The following is a 20,297-nucleotide window of genomic DNA, read 5'->3' as shown; positions in this document are numbered from 1 at the left end:
CTAGTGCAGTAACATAACCACTATGCTACCATTCCCTTGTTCTGAACTTGCCCCCTATTAAACTCAATTTGCTTTTAGTGGGCATACAGTGAGTAAGATCAGTGGGAGAATGTATATATAGTGGGTTACTGAGCCACAGAGACACAGTTTCCATGGCTGGTCTGTCCTAAGTTAGCAGAGCTTTTAAGAACTTAAGAAATAGAAGCAGGGGTAGGCCATATGGCCCCTCGAGCCTGCTCCACCATTCAATAAGATCATGGCTGATCTGATCATGGGCTCGGCTCCACCTCCCTGCCTGTTCCCCATAACTCTTTACTCCCTTATCGCTCAAAAATCTGTCTATCTCTGCCTTAAATATATTAAATGACCCAGCCTCCACAGCTCTCTGGGGCAGAGAATTCTATAGATTTACAACCCTCAAAAGAAATTCCTCCTCATCTCAGTTTTAAGACATAAGGCCCAACTCCTTTATTTGGCGCACTTACCTTAAGTGCGGCAACTTTGCGCGCTGGAAACGGCGTCGGAAAAAAAGGGGCCCCATCCTGGCTGCTCCTCAGAGTCCCCGGAGTCCAGGTGTGGTAGTGCATTCTGCAGTGGGGGGGCGGAGCAACAGGCCAGCGGCGAAAACAGTGCCGGCACCTGCGCGCATGCTCCTGCCCTCCCAGCGTGTCCTGCGGGCTGTGAGCAGGACCCGATGCTCACAGCCCCTATCCTCGGCCGAGTGGTCTCCCGTACCGGCCAGCTGAGTTCCCGGGTGAGGTAGGACTTCGGTTTTATTTTTTATTTATTGGTTGTGCTTGAGAGTTTTGATTCGGGGGGGGTGGGGGGGGGGGTGGGGGAGAGAAAAAGTGTTTTGTATACCAGCATCTCTCTCTCTCTGGCTAAACCCCCCGCCCCCCGTGACATAGCGGCCAGCAGCTCGCATTTCTCCGGTCGCTCTACGTAGCGACCCCCCGCCCCCGGAGACATCGTGGTAGGATTTACTTCATTTTTATTAGTATTTTAATTGTTTGAGCTTTTCCTTGCAATGTTTGGTGCTTGGTTGTTGAGGTCCTCTCCAGTTCCCTCCCCTATCCCTGCCCTAATGTCTGCCGAAAGTGCGCTGCTTTTTCTTCACTGCCAGCAAGGTTTTTCAGAGCTAGCCACATAAGCAGACCTAATTCGATTTGGAGTAAGTTTTTGCTGGCCAAAGTGGCATAAATGGCCAAAACTGGCGTAAGTGTCTGGGAACGCCCCCTTTCGAAAAAAAAAACTGACCTAAAAAAATTGTACCAAACTGACTTACTCTGGAGCAAATCTTTTGGGGAAAATGGCATTTTTTAAACTTACGCCAGAAAAAAACAATTTACTCCAAAAAAATTGATGCAAGTCATGGCCAAAGTTGGGCCCTATGCCCCTAATGTTAGTTTCCCCCACTGAGTGGAAATATCCTCTCTGCATCCACCTTGTCGAGCCCCCTCATTATCTTATACGTTTCAATAAGATCACCTCTCATTCTTCTGAACTCCAATGTGTATATAGGCCCAACCTACTCAACCTATCCTCATAAGTCAACCCCCTCAGCTCTGGAATCAACCCAGTGAACCTCCTCTGAACAGTCTCCATGCAAGTATATCCTTCCTTAAATACGGAGAGCAAGACTGTATGCAGTACTCCAGGTGTGGCCTCACCAATACCCTGTACAGTTGTAGCAGGACTTCTCTGTTTTTATACTCCACCCCCTTTGCAATAAAGGCCAACATTCCATTTGCCTTCCTGATTACTTGCTGTACCTGCATACTAACGTTTTGTGTTTCATGCACAAGGATCTCCAGGTCTCTACTGCAGCACTTTGCAATTTTTCTCCATTTAAATTATAATTTGCTTTTCTATTATTTCTGCCAAAGTAGATAACCTCACATTTTCCCACATTATACTCCATGTGCCAAATCTTTGCCCACTCACTTAGCCTGTTTACATCCCTTTGCAGATTTTTTGTATCCTCCTCACAATTCGCTTTCCCACCCATCTTTGCATCATCAGCAAACTTGGCTACATTACACCTAGTCCCTTCATCCAAGTCATTAATATATATTGTAAATAGTTGAGGGCCCAGCACCGATCCCTGCGGCACCTCACTAGTCACTGTTTGCCAACCAGAAAATGACCCATTTATCCCGACTCTCTGTTTTCTGTTAATTAACCAATCCTCCATCCATGCAAATATATTACCCCCAACCCCGTGAACTTTTATCTTGTGCAGCAACCTCTTATGTGGCACCTTATCAAATGCCTTCTGGAAATCCAAATAGACCACTTACCCACTCTGCTCATTAGAATCCTCAAAGAACTCCAGCAAATTTGTCAAACATGATTTCTATCAGAGCTAACAGACTGCACTAGAGCCAGCATTTAGAATTGCATTGAGGTTAGGTAACGGAGCCTTTGGATGGCAGTGGTAGATGCGACGGGCAAGATAAATATGTCTCATACCTGGGCTTGTGACATGGATCCATATTGCTGAGCTGGATTTGCTTGACGTACCTGCTGCCCATATATTCCACCGGAATTCTAGGGGGAATAAAGGACATTTAGAACCTCACAGGTTTTAATCTTTAGCCAGAATTTGGCACAGCTATACCCGATATGGAACCACATGCTACAAAATGAAAGCCAAAGAACTTTGTACAGTTTTGGTCTCCTAACTTGAGGAAGGACATTCTTGCTATTGAGGGAGTGCAGCGAAGATTCACCAGACTGATTCCCGGGATGGTGGGACTGACCTATAAAGAAAGACTGGATCAACTGGGCTTGTATTCACTGGAGTTCAGAAGAGTGAGAGGGGACCTCATAGAAACGTTTAAAATTCTGACGGGTTTGGACAGGTTGGATGCAGGAAGAATGTTCCCAATGTTGGGGAAGTCCAGAACCAGGGGTCACAGTCTAAGGATAAGGGGTAAGCCATTTAGGACCGAGATGAGGAGAAACTTCTTCACTCAGAGAGTGGTGAACCTGTGGAATTCTCTACCACAGAAAGTTGTTGAGGCCAATTCACTAAATATATTCAAAAGGGAGTTAGATGAAGTCCTTACTACTAGGGGGATCAAGGGGTATGGCGAGAAAGCAGGAAGGGGGTACTGAAGTTTCATGTTCAGCCATGAACTCATTGAATGGCGGTGCAGACTAGAAGGGCTGAATGGCCTTCTCCTGCACCTATTTTCTATGTTTCTATGTTTCACTTGAGCCTGATTTCACAGCAGTTTGATGATAGAACTGGTTATCACAAACTGTTCATCCTATATTTGCTCCTTCTGTCTCTGCCCTTTAATTTCTTGGGTCCACTTTACTAACACTCTCTTAGCTAGAAGCATGTCAGAATATTTTCCCCGCAATGGTTAACATATTAGATATAACAAATAAAAAGATTCTTTAAAAAGACAATTATAAATGTTTAGCACGCATATAGAAAAGCCTGCAACAACTGGATTGTGAAAAGGAAGAAGAATAAGACTTTAAAACACATTCTTGAACTCAATTTCAACAACAACTTACATATATATATAATATATAATACATATTATATATATATATTATATATAGTGTAGGTTATATATATTATACATAATATTTATATTAAAAAAACACAGTAAAACAATCCAAGGCGCTTCACAAGTGCGTTGCCAAACAAAATCTGACACCAAGCCACACAAGGAAATGTTAAGGCAGGTCAAAGAAGTAGGTTAAGGAGTAACTTAAAGGAGGAGAGAGGGGTAGCGAGGCAGGGAGGTTTAAGGAAGGAATTTCAGAGCTTAGGGCCTAGACAGCTGACAGCATAGGTGGAGCAATGAAAATCAGCGATTTGCAAGTGGACAGAATTGGAGGAGTGCAGAGATGTGAGAGGGTTGTAGGCCTGGAGGAGGTTAGAGAAATAGGAAGGGGTGAGGTCGTGGAAGGATTTGAAAACAAGGATGAGAACTTTAAAATCAAAGAGTTGTCAGATCGGGAGCCAATGTAAGTCAGCGAAGACAGGGGTGTTAGGCGAACAGGACTTGGTGCGAATTAGGATATGGGCAGCAGAGTTTTGGATAAGTTCAAATTTATGAAGTGTGTAAGTTGGGAGGCCACCCAGGAGAGCATTTGAATAATCAAGTTTAAAGGTAACACAGAAATTGATGAGGGTTTCGGCAGATGATGAGCAGAGGTAGGGTGGACATGGGTGATGTTATGCAGGTGGAAGTAGGTGGTCTTGGTGATGGAGACCATATGGGGTCAGAAGCTCCGCTCATGGTCAAATAGCACACCCAAGGTTGTGAACAGTCTGGTTCCACCTCAGAGATTTCCAGAACGTCATCCAGATGGAAAGAAAAATAAGGTATTAAACAGTTGTGTAAACATGCATTGACATCAGGCAGCTTCTGTACCTACTGTGAGCTGACCTCTAAATACTGTTTTGTATGTCTCAGCTTGATTCAGTTGGTATCTCTCTTGGCTTTGACTCAGAACTGTGTTGATTCATATATCGCTCCAGGGCCTGAGCACATATTCTAAGTTAACACTCCAGTGTGTTAACATTGAGGGAGTGCTACATTGCTAACAGCTGCAATACTTTAATGAGATGTTAAACTGAGCCCCTGTTTGCCTCTTTCAGTGGTTCAAGTGAATAGGCAAGATTCCATGGAACTATTCAAAGTTAAATGATGTTGCTGACGTAGAATGACTGCTGCATTTAACTAAGCAAGAAGTCAATGTACGTCAAAATTCATTATGTGAAGTGCTTTGAGATATTTCAACATGATCAAGAGCTATATAAACAGATACATTTCTTTCTTCATTCTAAAGCAGCTCTACATTGCTCCCTCCGAGTCAAACAGTTTAGTAACAGACAACAGATTAGTATAAAATGGAAAATAATACACCAAAATTGGAGTAAATGTAACCTGTCCTTGTGGATTATGATATTCCTAATGCTAAAAGTTGGATTTTCTATATTCAATTGCTCCAAAATTCAAAGTATTTGTATCACACTATGTATTTATATTCTGCCAGTCATTCATTTTGTTGACTTGAGCAAGGATCACTTGCCATTATCATTACTTTCAGGTTAAAAATAACCACTGAAGGAAGACAAAGCAGTTTGCACCCCCACCTTGAGGGAGGAACAGAAATAATGAAGGCACAATCTTCTCAGACAATTCTTGCTTCGGAGCAGTCAGCCATATGACCTGTGGATATAAGCCATTGGACATTGACAATTTGCCAGGATCCTGACTGGACGTGAACACCATAGCTGATTTCATTAGAGTTTTAAGTTACTTTTTCAGCAAAGGAATCTGAATGCAACAAGGCAGGTGGCTCAACTCAGCAAGCACACACAGCATCAAAATAATATGTCAAAGGCCCCAGTGCCCCACTATGTTTCCGCACCAACATGCAATACTGTCTATTGTACAGCATAGGTTCGTTCATACAACTACCTACACATCGGCGACCTCTCAATGCCACACAACTCCCCTGCTTTGGACTGTTGGTCCCTTCATAACAAGAATACTCTATCTGTCCCATTTGTATAGTTCAGTTTCTCCACAGGTAGAAATCCTGATTCAGATAAATGAGACACCTGCATGCTAGACAGCACACCAGTCTGCACAACCTCGTCTGCTACCTCTGTAGCAGAAAGTCCTCCACTTCATACAGTCGAGCCTCGCCACAGGAAGTAGCTGCTCTTAAACGCCAGCCCCTTGACAGCAAAGAGCTCTGATTTTAAGATGCCTTCAGCACAGAAGGAGGCCATTTGGCCCATTGTGCACGTGCTGGCTCTTTGGTAGAGTTATCTTTCTTATTCCTCCTGCTCATACTCACCAGTCTGGTATGTATCTGCTGTCGGAGCATTTGTCCCTGTTGGATAGGAGGTTGTTGCTTATATTGTGGCAGTTTATACAATGACGGATCCATCATCCCACCCATAGGGGTCATCACTGTGCTGTACGGCGGCCGATTCTGCATTATCTTGGAGAAAGGAGGCCGCACAGATCTGTATGGGATTGTATCTAACCTGGGTCCGCCTACATGTAAAACAAACAGTGATTACAACAAGACAATATTATCCTTTCGATTTTCACTGACTAACTTGCTTGTAACTTGCATATGATCTTCAGCAGGTACATACCGAATAATAGTTTTCTTTTATAGATTCAATACTCAAATAAAAACACAATGATTCACTGACCACCACCCCACACACACACACAATGTTCAAGAGGATCAACTCAAAAGTCTTAAAGCTGTTTTATATTAAATGTATGCAGTCCAGCCAAACAGAAATGCAAAACTCAGTGCCTCACTCTCCCTGCTTTATGTTTGTTGACACCACCTCCTGATAAAACCTTGCCACTAATCGGGTAAGTAGAGACCAAGCAGACAGGGTAAGTGGAGACTTAACAGAAGACCCACAATATATGGGTGTTCAATCTACAAAGCTTGATATTCTTTAGTGCCTTTGATAGTGGGAGAAGCATGCCCCTGTTGTCAACAATAACCCTTTAATATAAAAGCTGCTTTATTCTGCCGTGATGCTTTGGATTGTTTTTAGTTCCTATTCCATACATGATGATGATTTCTCCAAAGCCTACAATTCCTGTCTGGCAAGAGTTCACACAAATCCAGCACGAACCTGGAAATGACATGTTCAGGAATTGCATATCTGGGATTACTCACTCCTTGACGTTAGGGGCATACAAAATGCAGCTGGATGCGAAATTGGATTAGCTGGAGTACTAGAGGGATGTGCTTCAAATGGACTTTCTTGTATTTAGCCTTTTCTCCTGTGTTAAATTAAACATCTGCACAGTATCAAGGTCACTCTGGACAATCTAGTCCTTTCCCTCCCCCACTCTCCCAAGCAGCAAACAAATTGTAAAGAAAATAAAGACTTGTTATTTTTTGCACCAAGCTCCAGCTTGAACAGTTGCTGTTTAATTTCCGTACAAATAATTTCTTTACTTATTGCTATTAACTATGCTCAGTGAGGGGTTTACCTTGCTGCCCTTTTACTGTGGTCTGAAAGCATTTCAGATAGTCCCTGAAAATGGCAATGACTGTTCTGGGTTTACAAGCAGTAGCAAATACGAGAGTACACTGCCAAGGAAAACGATTCAACGCCTCATTTCAAAGACACATTGATATGCATGTATAGATTCATTTCTATGTTGAATCTTGCACTGGCTGGATTATTTAACTTCCAGATCCAATCCAGGATGATCAGTCACAACAGAGCAAAATCAGGGAGTGTTCCTAGTCTATATGAGTTAACTAATTTCAGTCAGGGCTTTTGGGGTGCTCATTGACATCAGTGCCGGAGAGGAAAAACATCCAGTGTTCCCACTTTTGATCAATATGCAGTGACCATTATTGGAATATGTGGATGTGGCTACCAGGTGAGGACAAGAATAGGCTTGGCCGAATACCCCTCTACAATCATCTTATCTCTCTTCCCTATCTATGTTCAAACAAAGAACACCCACTAATGATAATAGTACCAGAGGAGCTCATAGAGGATGAGAAAGGAAAAAAGTTACACGTCCCCCCAGTCTTTACCAATGCATTTTTCTTTAAAACCTGAGCGAGTGGAAAGAGAAGAGAACGCTGTGAAATTAACGATATAAATTAATGGATAGATATAGAGAGATTTTATATTAGGGAGACTCATGCCTCCAAACCTGTTCCTTCACTTACCTGGTGGTAAAGGCTGGTTCTGTACATATATCCCTACACTGGGCTGCCCATATGGAATCCTGTTATAGTGATTACCAGTCTGGTGTTGGATTAGCTCAGGAGGAACTCCACCACCATAGGGAGGCATTCTGTGTGCATTGGATGATAAATCCAGCTGCTAAAAGACAAATAAAAAAACAAGTTTTAGACTTTCTCCAATTATCATCAATGGCAATTAATTTATGATGTTCACAGGAAATAGATGGAATCCTCAAAACAGATAAGAATCCCAACTAAAAATCAGAATTTGACAGCTTCCATTAAACCAGTGCCTCTGCTCATCAACAGTGGCTATCATTGGTTATTCTATATCACTGGCTATTCTATATCACTGTATTGTGATTCCTTTTTGTTGAATCACAAGCTATATTTCAAGAAATAAGGACCAACAACAATGTATTCAAGCTCTCCAATTTACAACTAAATTGGACAAGATCACCACTGAGGTCACTAGTGGTGGCCTCTGGTGAAATGCTTATGGTAAATTAGATGATGCCTCATTTTATGATGGCAGAAGTACCATATCATGTGTTGCACAAACCATTATTCTGCTGCTAAGTTAGAGCTGTATATAAACTGACTTGTCCCTTTAAGGCCAAAAAGTCCAATTCCTATTAGCAAACAAAGTGTCAGGTCAAATAAAGTTAAGATTGTTAAAAGCAAAATGTGATGTCTGGACTGTGATATCTGCACAGAATGATATGCTGTTTAAATGTACTACCAGATCTGTGGTCTATTCCCATCCTTTACTTTTTATGTTCTTAAATGGATGTATACGCATCTACCAATTGCAAAACTCCCACAAGCTCAAGTTAAAAGAATAACATACAACACATAGAGGTAAGCAGCTTCTCCCCCATTGCCCTTTTAAAGAGGTGAAAACATGGGACACACTTCAAGACAGTTTTCGTGAACTACACAAAATTAGCATTAAAGAGGGAGTGTGGATGTATTCACTACATTTGCTATACCCAGGAGGACATGAACATTGTACGTTATATGCCAAATATTGGCACATCACTGAGCTGTGGTGAGGGGCATGAAAAGGGGAAGGTGTTTTAAACAGTTAATCTATAAGATGTAGGGACAATAAAATACATAGCATGCCAAATTTCTGGAGTGAGCAATGGATTGTAGAGAATGTTCCATATAGCCATACTCAATGTATTATAAAGGAGATGGAGAAGGTATATCACAGAACATTAGTGAGGGTGCAGAGCACATCGGAGTGCGTCCAAGTATTACATGAGAGATGTGGCTATATCAAAGTGTTACCTTAAAAGGTGTAAGCTCTATAAAAACTGTTACAATGAGGAGCATATAAGACAGCATTTTTGTATTTTGAATACCGAGACCTTAATCAGGAATTAGTTTCGAGCTCACCTCTGTTTTATTAGGAGGTTGACGTTTCTTTCTGGGTGGTTTCTTCTTCTTCTCTTCAGTAGTATTAGGTTTCTCCAGCTTTGGCGGTTCTGCAGTAGTTTTTTCTGGTTCTGGAACGACTGGCACTGGCGGCTCTTCCTCCTCTGGGGGGAGTGGCAGTGGTTCCAAGTAGTAACTGCGTGGTTTTGGTTTTAGGTGTGTGTGGTACAACAGGAGCCTGTGCTGCTCTTCAAACTTGGTCACCTTGCGATCAACACGAACTGTCCCAAACCAGCCCCAAGAGAGGGGAGCAGAGTGCTTCATCCCTTCAAACACATCCCAAGGTGAAATCTTCTGCTTAGTGGAGACCTGCAGCCCCTACACCATGAAAAAGAACAAAGTGAGCAGGTGAAGTACATTGTTTTCATTGACTAAAATGAGAAGACAAATAGCCAGAATATCATTATTAAAATTTTAATTTTAGCCATATTTATGATAGAAATGGGACTAAAACTAACATTAAAATTACTTCCCGAACTGGAAGAATACTAGTCGGCACTCCATAACTTTTGGAATAGATTTTGCAAATTGAAACAGATAAGGGAGGACTTTCCTTCCTGCCTGATCTGCAGCAGTGAAATGGCAATATTATGTTCATCTGCATATCTTCAGCATTACATTAATCTGTGGTGGGCTCCTGCCACAATTGCCACTTGCACTGGGGTCGAGTCATTTGCAGGGAGAGGGGAATGACTGTTAATGCAGGAGTCCAACAACTACAGTAGCTCAAGCGGACAGATATTCTGGAAGAGTGAAAGCACTTTTGTTCTTTTGAAAACAGTTGCAAAATGTGCCAGTGTGGCTTGCTTGGTCCAATATAGATTGTGCTCACTAATGTTGGCCGCCTGTGGTACACTGGCATAAGCAGCACACGGCATTGCTTAGGCAATGCAGGGCTTCATTACATATGTTGGGCAAAGAAATTAGTTGGTATCCGGTAATACAGGTCCATGACCTAATTTCCATTGCTGTGCTCAAAATCAGAAAGCCTAGATTAATATAGCACCTTTAACATAGCAAAATGTCCCAAGGGATTTCACAGATCAGGTGCGCCCAAGCGGCAGGGGGGGGGGGGGGGGGGGAGGGAATTACTGAGGTGACTAAAAGTACAGTTGAAGATGCAAGTATTAAGGATGCTTTTGAAGGTCTTTCCTTCTTCCTACAACTTTCAGGCTTTTACAAACCAAGTTTGAGATCATGTAATTATTAGTTCCTGATTTATCCTGTCTTAATTTGTCAACCTTGTGATGTACTGCAGTATGGGTGCTGGTCCTTCACCCTGGTTTCTCAATGGAATAAAAACTCTAATGTTTACTGGGAACGGTAGCATAGTGGTTATGTTACTGAACTAGTCGTTCCGGACTAATGATCCAGAGACGCGAGTTCAAATCCCACCACGCCAGTGGAGGAAATTTGAATTCAGTTAATTAAATAAATCTGTAATTTTAAAAAAGCTAGTATCGGAACTGGTAACCATGGCCTCAATTTTGGCCCAGCTCGCTTTTTGGCGCACTTACTGGAGTTGCAGTGCTTTTCTCCATTCCGAAGTGCACCGAGAAATTTTGTTGCCACTTTGCCTGCTGTCTGGCCTCTTCCCTGTAGTCACACAGCGTGGTCAGTCAAGTCGGCAGTGGAGCCAGCGTTCTGCGCCGAAAACTGTGCCGGGACGTCTGCACATGCGCAGTGGAGTCCGCTGACAATGTCCGCACATGCGCAGTAGCTCCTTGCCCCCAGCCTCTCAGTTTGCTTGCTGCAGCCTCTCCGGTGATTTTCTTGCTGCAACCGCTCTGTGGGCCCCGATGCCGGCCAGTTGAATCGCTCCCGCCCCTAGCCCAGGCCAAGTGGCCTCCTGGTATGATTTCTAAGTGATCGATCGCACCGGGAGGCCACACGGCCTGGGCTAAGGGCGGACAGAAGAACTGATAGATATCATTGGCAGGCAGGATGATTTCTATCAGTTCTCCTGCCCGTCCCGAGCCCTGGCCAAGTGGCCTCCCGCCCCGGCTGGCCCGCTGCCTTACCGGGGCCGAATTTGTAGAAGAAGGTGGGACTGACTTCAATTTTTTATTTCTTACTGAATTCTTATTACATTTTGTTTGCAAGGTTTGGTGGTTTGTAAGGCTGGTGGTTTAGGTGCAGGCAGGTACTCTCCGCTTCCCGCCCCATCCCAGACCGAATGGCCTCCGATATACCTACCTGCACCAATTTCTTTAACTCTCTGCAAGGGTTTTCTGAAGTGGTCACATACTTGGCCTAAGTAGATTTGGAGTAACTATTAGCTGGCCAAAGTTGCCGAAATGGGCAGATCTGGCGCAGGTGGCTGGTAACGCCCCCTTTTGAGAAAAAAAAACTAAACTAAAAAAATCGTAACTAACTCAGTTACACTGGTGCAAATTGATTGGGGAAAATGGGGATTTTTAAGTTACGCCAGAAAAACCAAGTTACGCCAAAAAAAATGGAGCAACTCCTGGCCAAAATTGATCCCCATCAAACTATTTAACTGTCGTTAAAAACCCATCGGAGTACACTAACGTCCTTTCGGGAAAAAAATCGGCCGTCCTTACCCGGTCTGGCCTATATGTGATTCCGGACGCCCAGCAATGTGGTTGACTCTTAACTGCCCTTTGAAATGGCCTAGCAAGCCACTCAGTTGTAACAAAGTTGTACGATAAGCGATAATAATAAAACCGGACAGATCACCTGGCTTCAGACATGAAAACGGCAAACCTAGTCGACCCAGCAAAGTTTCCTCACAAATATGAATGGGGAACCAAGGGTCTAATGAGAGTGCGGAACTTAACGTAATTAATATAAGTAGAGAAAAAGTACTAGAGAAGCTAATGGGACTTAGAGCTGACAAATCCCCCGGACCGGACAGCCTACATCCTCGGGTTCTAAAAGAGGTGGCTACAGAGATAGTGGATGCATTGGTTTGGCATATTCCTCACTCTACCATTATTAAGCCAGGTGAACAAACCTGGTTAAATGAGTGTAGAAGAGCATGTCAGGAGCAACACCAGGCGTATCTAAACCTGGGAAAGCTGCAGCACAGGACTACATGCATGCTAAACAACAGAAGCAGCATGTTATAGCTCACAGCTAAGCAATCCCACAACCAACGGATCAGATCAAAGCTCTGCAGTACTGCCACATCCATTTGTGAATGATTGCGTACCATTAAACAATTAATGGGAGGAGGCGGCTCCAGGAATATACTCAATGATGGCAGAGACCAGCACGAGAGTGTAGAAGACAAGGCTGAAGTGCCGAGTGGATGATCGATATGGGCCTCGTTCTGAGGTCTCGACAGTCTTCAGCCAATTCGATTCACCCCACGTGATATCAAGAAACGGCTGAGCATACTGGATACAGCAAAGGCTATAGACCCCGACAACATCCTGGCTGCCGTGCTGAAGGCTTGTGCTCCAGAACTAGCTGCGCCTCTAGTCAAGCTGTTCTGGTACATCGACAACATTGGCATCTACACAAAGAGCAGGACAAATCCAATCCAGCCAATTGCTACCTCATCAGTTTACTCTCAATCATCAGCAAAGTGATGGAAGATGTTGCGACAGTGCTATCAAGCCACACTTACTCACGGATAACCTGCTCATTGATGCTCAGTTTGGGATCCGCAAGGACCACTCGGTTCCAGACCCGATTACAGCCTTGGTCCAAATATGGACAAAAGAGCTGAATTCCAGTGGTGAGACGAGAGTGACTGCCTGTGACATCAAGGCAGCATTTGACCGAATGCTGCATCAAAAAACCCTAGTGAAATTGAAGTCAATAGGAATCAGGGGGAAAATCTTCCACTGACTCCAGTCATATCTAGCACAAAGGAAGATGGTTATTGGAGATCAATCTTATTCACTCCAGAACATTGCTGCTCAGGGCAGTATCCTAGATCCAACCATCTTCAGCTGCTTCATCAATGACCTTCCCTCCATCTTAAGCTCAGAAGTGATGTTCGCTGATGATTGGACAGTGCTCTGTTCCATTTGCAACTCCTCAGATGATGAAGCAGTTTATGCCCACAGGCAGCAAGACCTAGACAACATTCTGGCTTGGGCTGATAAATGGCAAGTAACATTCATGCCACACAACTGCCAGGCAATGACTACCTCCAACAAGAGAGCATCTAACCACTGGCCCTTGACAGTCAACGACATTACCATCACCAAATCCCCCATCAACAAATCCTGGGGGTCACCATTGACCAGAAACTTAACTGGACCAGCCACATAAATACTGTAGCTACAAGAGCAGGTTAGAGGCTGGGTATTCTGCGGCAAGTGTCTCACCTCCTGACTCCCCAAAGCCTTTCTACCACGTACAAGGTACAAGTCAGAAGCGTGGTGGAATACTCTCCAGTTGCCGAGATGAGTGCAGCTCCAGTAGTATGCAACAAAGTTTGACACCATCCAGAACAAAGCAGCCCATTTGATTGGCACCCTATCCACCACCTTAAACATTCAGTCCCTCCACCAGCGGTGCACTATGGCTGCAGTGTGTACCATCTACAAGATGCACTGCAGCAACTTGCCAAGGCTTCTTTGGCAGCACCTCCCAAATCCTGATCTCTACCACCTAGAAAGACCAGGGCAGCAGACACCATCACCTGAAAATTACACACCATCCAGACTTGGAAATATATCACCGTTCCGTCATCGCCGCTGGGACAAAATCCAGGAACTCCCTCCCCAAACAGCACTGTGGGAGTACCTTCACCACAAGGACTGCAAGAAGGCGTCTCACTAACACATTTTCGAGGGCAATTTGGGATGTGCATTAAATGTTGGCCGTGCCAACAATGCACACAACCCATGAATAAATTTTTTTTTAAATGTTGTTCTTGTTAATTGTCTTTGAAAGTCCATGATGTAAATAAGGTTTAGGGTTGATCGTGGAGATTTATTACTGACACCTTTAGAAAGTCACACTATCCCAACTACCTAAACACTATAGACACTGCTAGTGCATTTCCCAAGATCTCCAGGGTTTAATCTATAGATTGAAGCTCAGGTCAATCACTTTTAGTATCTAGTACAGACACAAAGATGTTCCCCATTTTTCTGTATTTACATCTCCCTATTACATTAGTATCATACTTTGTCCCATTATACTGGCAAAAGAAGAAGAAATGGCATAGTGTATAGTGTTGCAGTAACCCTTAATCTTAGTTTCAGCAGAAATCTTGAACAATCCTGATACCTTGTGAAGGAATATCAGGACCATCAGGTAACCAGTTACTTGCCTCTTTTTTGAATATTGAGTCGAAGCCAGCAATCTTGTTTCCTTTGGTATCAATCAGAGAGCCTTGGGGTTCACAAGTGATGACATCTCGTGTCTGTTTGGGAAGTGGTAACAACTGCCGTACCTTCTCCAAACTCTCTGACTGTCGGTCCCCAAGCTCTTTCTATATCAATTATAAGAAAAATAGAAAAACATGTGTTTGGGAAAAACAAAATGAGACTGACCACAAATTTTAACAATTAATAGAAAAACTACAAATTCTAGTAGTCTGAAAAAAAATGCTGAAAATGCAAACAGGCCAATTGGCAGCTGAGGGGCTAATTTGCTGATATGGTGGCCTTGACCACGAGTGCTGCTCACAGGGAGTCGAATACTTGACTTTGCATCCATTTAGTTAATGGACAGAAAAATCAAGGTCTGCAGGCCTGTGATTTCCTGACTAGCACTCCTCAAAACTCCTGATCAAGGACTTAATCCTTGAAAGAAAGAGAGCAGGTTAATGTTTCAAACCCATCAGAATACCTGAAATATGAAGCTAAAGCAAATGCTGATTCACCAGTTGTGCATTACCAGCATTTTTGTTTCACTGGTATACATGTGGCTGTGTGTTAGTGCCACAGTAGCAGAAACGCCTCTTTTTTTTAATAAAAAAAGTGCTCTGCTAAGGAAGTGTAGGGTGTGAGTTTTCACCCACTTTATCTGAGGGGAATTTCACACCATTGAGGGACTGAGGGAAAAAGAGGCACGAGGCAGGAAACACTGGAAAGTAAAGCATCCAAAGACAATTGCACATCTACTAGTGGATGTTTATACAAATCTGGAAAGCTAGTTGTAAGACACATGTCAGATGCTGTAGTCAGAGAATGGTACATGGATGCAGGGAGTGGGTTGGAATATAACCTTTTATTACTTCGATATTGGAAGCAATACTACATTTTTGTCCATCAAAAGTAGTGACCCACATCTTTATGGAACACATTTAAGTAGGGAATAGATCAAAGGAAGTTATGTTTAAACGGTAATTTAGTCAAACTAAGGCTTAAATACTGCATCCATGCAAAAATTGTCACCGAGAGATATTCAATCCCTGGAGATGATGCAGAGAAGAGTCAAGAGATTTAACGCTACTGCAAGAGGATAGTTATATAGGCCCCAAGTTTCCACATGATTTGCTCCTGATTTTTAGGAGCAACTGGTGTAGAACGGAGTATCTTAGAAATCGGAATTCTCGTCATTTAGTTTGCTCCAGTTCTAGTCAGTTAGAACAGTTTTACTTTGGAACAGAATTTTTTTTTCAAAAGGGGGCGTGTCCGGCCACTTACGCCTGTTTTCAAAGTTTTGGCAGTGAAAACTTACTCCAAACTAACTTAGAATGGAGTAAGTGAAGATTTTTGTACGCTCGAAAAAACCTTGTCTACACTTTAGAAAATCAGGCGTAGGTTACAAATCAGGCGTAGGGAATGGGGGGGGCGGGGGGTTTAAAGGGAAGTTTACAAACATTAAACACTTCAGTTTTACAAATAAAGAGCCATCATCAATAATAAATGATAAATACATCAATAAATCAACCAATAAATCAATCAAAAAAATTAATAAGAAATATATATTTTTTTTAAATCAATAAATAAAACATTTTCTACTTACCGACTGCAGCACCGGGAGCCCTCCAACAGCGTGCTGGGGTGCAACCCCCCCCGCAGTGTGTCTCTGTCAGTGTCTCTATCTCTCTGTCTGTGTCTCTCATTCTCTGTCTGTCAGTGTCTGTGTTTCTGACAGCGAGGGGAGGGGGAGGAGGAGGGTAGAGGGAGAGAGGGGGGAGCAGAGGGAGAGAGGGGGGGAGCAGAGGGAGAGAGGGGGGAGCAGAGGGAGAGAGCAGAGGGAGAGAGGGGGGGAGCAGAGGGGGGGGGGCAGAGGGAGAGAGGGGGGAGCAGAGGGAGAGAGGGGGGAGCAGAGGGAGAGAGGGGGAGCAGAGGGAGAGAGGGGGGAGCAGAGGGAGAGAGGGGGAGCAGAGGGAGAGAGGGGGGAGCAGAGGGAGAGAGGGGGGAGCAGGGGGAGAGAGGGGGGGAGAAGGGGGAGGGGTGGGGGAGAAGGGGGAGGGGTGGGGGAGAAGGGGGAGGGGTGGGGGAGAAGGGAGAGGGTGGGGGACGGATGGGGAGAAGGGGGGAGGAATGGGGGAGAAGGGGGAGGAATGGGGGAGAAGGGGGGAGGAATGGGGGAGAAGGGGGGAGGAATGGGGGAGAAGGGGAGGGATGGGGAGAAGGGGGGAGGGATGGGGGAGAAGGGGGGCGGGATGGGGGAGAAGGGTGGAGGGATGGGGGAGAAGGGGATAAGGGGGTGGGAAGGGGATAAGGGGGTGGGAAGGGGATAAGGGGGTGGGAAGGAGATGGGGGGTGGGAAGGAGATGGGGGGTGGGAAGGAGATGGGGGTGGGAAGGAGATGGGGGTGGGAAGGAGATGGGGGGTGGGAAGGAGATGGGGGTGGGAAGGAGATGGGGGGTGGGAAGGAGATGGGGGGTGGGAAGGAGATGGGGGGTGGGAAGGAGATGGGGGTGGGAAGGAGATGGGGGGTGGGAAGGAGATGGGGGGGTGGGAAGGAGATGGGGGGTGGGAAGGAGATGGGGGGTGGGAAGGAGATGGGGGGTGGGAAGGAGATGGGGGGTGGGAAGGAGATGGGGGGTGGGAAGGAGATGGGGGTGGGAAGGAGATGGGGGTGGGAAGGAGATGGGGGGTGGGAAGGAGATGGGGGGTGGGAAGGAGATGGGGGGTGGGAAGGAGATGGGGGGTGGGAAGGAGATGGGGGGTGGGAAGGAGATGGGGGGTGGGAAGGAGATGGGGGGTGGGAAGGAGATGGGGGGTGGGAAGGAGATGGGGGGTGGGAAGGAGATGGGGTGGGGAAGGAGATGGGGGTGGGAAGGAGATGGGGGTGGGAAGGAGATGGGGGGTGGGAAGGAGATGGGGGGTGGGAAGGAGATGGGGGTGGGAAGGAGATGGGGGTGGGAAGGAGATGGGGGGTGGGAAGGAGATGGGGGGTGGGAAGGAGATGGGGGGTGGGAAGGAGATGGGGGGGTGGGAAGGAGATGGGGGGTGGGAAGGAGATGGGGGGTGGGAAGGAGATGGGGGGTGGGAAGGAGATGGGGGTGGGAAGGAGATGGGGGGTGGGAAGGAGATGGGGGGTGGGAAGGAGATGGGGGGTGGAAGGAGATGGGGGGTGGGAAGGAGATGGGGGGTGGGAAGGAGATGGGGGTGGGAAGGAGATGGGGGTGGGAAGGAGATGGGGGGTGGGAAGGAGATGGGGGGTGGGAAGGAGATGGGGGTGGGAAGGAGATGGGGGTGGGAAGGAGATGGGGGTGGGAAGGAGATGGGGGGTGGGAAGGAGATGGGGGGTGGGAAGGAGATGGGGGGTGGGAAGGAGATGGGGGGTGGGAAGGAGATGGGGGGTGGGAAGGAGATGGGGGGTGGGAAGGAGATGGGGGGTGGAAGGAGATGGGGGGTGGAAGGAGATGGGGGGTGGAAGGAGATGGGGGTGGGAAGGAGATGGGGGTGGAAGGAGATGGGGGTGGGAGGAGATGGGGGTGGGAAGGAGATGGGGGGTGGGAAGGAGATGGGGGGTGGGAAGGAGATGGGGGGTGGGAAGGAGATGGGGGGTGGGAAGGAGATGGGGGGTGGAAGGAGATGGGGGGTGGGAAGGAGATGGGGGGTGGGGAAGGAGATGGGGGGTGGGAAGGAGATGGGGGGTGGGAAGGAGATGGGGGGTGGGAAGGAGATGGGGGGTGGGGAAGGAGATGGGGGTGGAAGGAGATGGGGGGGTGGGAAGGAGATGGGGGGTGGAAGGAGATGGGGTGGTGGGAAGGAGATGGGGGGTGGGAAGGAGATGGGGGGGTGGGAAGGAGATGGGGGGGTGGGAAGGAGATGGGGGGGTGGGAAGGAGATGGGGGGTGGGAAGGAGATGGGGGGGTGGGAAGGAGATGGGTGGGGTGGGAAGGAGATGGGGGGGTGGGAGGAGATGGGGGGTGGGAAGGAGATGGGGGGGTGGGAAGGAGATGGGGGGGTGGGAAGGAGATGGAGGGGAGAGGGAGGGAGATGGAGGGGAGGGAAGGAGATGGAGGGGAGGGAAGGAGATGGAGGGGAGGGAAGGAGATGGAGGGGAGGGAAGGAGATGGAGGGGAGGGAAGGAGATGGAGGGGAGGGAAGGAGATGGAGGGGAGGAAAGGAGATGGGGGGGGGAGGAGGAGATGGGGGGGGGAAGGAGATGGAGGGGGGGAAGGAGATGGAGGGGGGGGAAGGAGATGGAGGGGGGGGAAGGAGATGGAGGGGGGGGGAAAGAGATTGGGGGGGGGGGAAAGAGATTGGGGGGGGGGGAAAGAGATTGGGGGGGGGGGGGGGGGAAGGAGAAGGGGGAGGGAGGCTGAACGGGCCGGGCTCGAGACTTCGGGCAGGGCCCGTCCCCACCACCAGATTTACAGGTAGGTGGCGTTGGGTCGGGTCGGGGGGTGGTGGGAGGGAGGGAGGTCGGTTCGGTTCGGGTCGGGGGGAGGGAGAGGGAGGTCAGGTCGGGGAGAGGGAGGTCAGGTCGGATCCAGTCCGGGGGCGGGGGAGCGGGAGTCGGGTCCAGGGGGGTGGGGGACCGGGAGTCGGGTCGGGTCGGGTCCGGGGCGGGGGGGGGGGTGGGGGGAGCGAGAGTCAGGTCGGTGTCGGGTCCGGTCCGGAGGCGGGAATCGAGTCGGGTCGGGAGGAAGCAGGAGCTGGCCGTGGGAGGAGCCTTATTCACGCAGCCCCAGTGAGGCTATTCGGCCAGGGCTAGGGGCTGCGTGCTTCGGGCCCCTCCCACACAGTTTCGGGCGCCTGGAGCTACTGCACTTGCGCGCCCACTGTAGCGCGCATGTGCAGAGGTCCCGGCACTGTTTTCAGTGCAGGGACCTGGCTCCGCCCCCTACAGCTCCTGCTGCGCTGCGCCGAGGGCCAGAGGACCTGCAGGGAGGTGGAGAATACGGAGGTTTTTTTAGGCGCACTTTGTGGCGCGAAAAACGGGCGTCCAGGTCGGGACTGCGCCGTTCTAGGCGCGGCTCGAAACTTGGGCCCATAGAAATATTGCAGAAAATTGGGCTTTGCAGCATTAAAAGGAGGTGGTTTTATAGAGATGTATATAGAAGATAGTGAACAGTATAAAAAGTATATAAATACAAATCAAACCAACAGTAGAACTAAGAGGTACAGTTTTAACCTAGCAAAGCCCAATTTCAGGATGTCGTACATCACACAGTGATCAACGTGTGGAACAGACTTGGGTAATGTAATGGAGCTAAAGACCCTGGAATAATTTAAGAAACAGCTAGATGCCGTGACAGGGAACTGAAGGTTCTTTGTGAATGAGCTGGGTGAGACTGATTTGCTTTCTTCATATCGATCTTGTGTAAATGTTCTCAACTATTTCCACAGTAAGAAATAAGATGTTCAGGAACAAAGGATTAGTTTTTACCCTGAGTTTCTTCACAAGGTTCATGTAGGCTCTTTTGTTCTCCTCCATACTGCCCTGCGAGATGCTTGACATGTCCGCTGCCAGAGTCCCATTAACCAGCACACTGAGCATATCCAGGACTGTAGTGAACAGCTCACTGGGAAAGAAAACAGAGCTTTACTCTCAGAAGTATGTCACAGCAATATACATATACACTGTGTTGGAACTAGATGCATTTAGCACATAGACACCAATGGTCACCGGATAGACATGAGGGGTGAGAATCTCAGCCAGTTACCCTCCTTTGTAACCCAGAATGCCAATACCAATTGTTGCACCTCCACCCCAGCAAATTGCAACTAATTCAGCACTGACCAGAGATCAAACTTCAGAAGCAGGGGGCCTTCCTGGCCTGT

General features: G+C 47.1%; 1 protein-coding gene across 1 annotated transcript in view; it reads right to left on the bottom strand.

The window, feature by feature from the left end:
- med12 (mediator complex subunit 12) overlaps positions 1 to 20,297 on the bottom strand; it is a 190,997-nt gene that overhangs the window by 32,587 nt on the left and 138,113 nt on the right. Inside the window, exons 35-39 of the mRNA XM_070882632.1 lie at positions 14,429 to 14,590; positions 9,133 to 9,489; positions 7,711 to 7,867; positions 5,839 to 6,041; positions 2,473 to 2,550 (exon numbers count right to left, since the gene is read on the bottom strand). Of these exons, the coding sequence (XP_070738733.1) occupies positions 2,473 to 2,550; positions 5,839 to 6,041; positions 7,711 to 7,867; positions 9,133 to 9,489; positions 14,429 to 14,590 (957 nt within the window). The remainder of the gene's footprint in view (positions 1 to 2,472; positions 2,551 to 5,838; positions 6,042 to 7,710; positions 7,868 to 9,132; positions 9,490 to 14,428; positions 14,591 to 20,297) is intronic.

Source organism: Pristiophorus japonicus, chromosome 6, assembly GCF_044704955.1.
Source record: "Pristiophorus japonicus isolate sPriJap1 chromosome 6, sPriJap1.hap1, whole genome shotgun sequence".
Lineage (NCBI taxonomy): Eukaryota > Metazoa > Chordata > Chondrichthyes > Pristiophoridae > Pristiophorus > Pristiophorus japonicus.
This window is presented reverse-complemented; position numbering and strand designations above follow the sequence as displayed.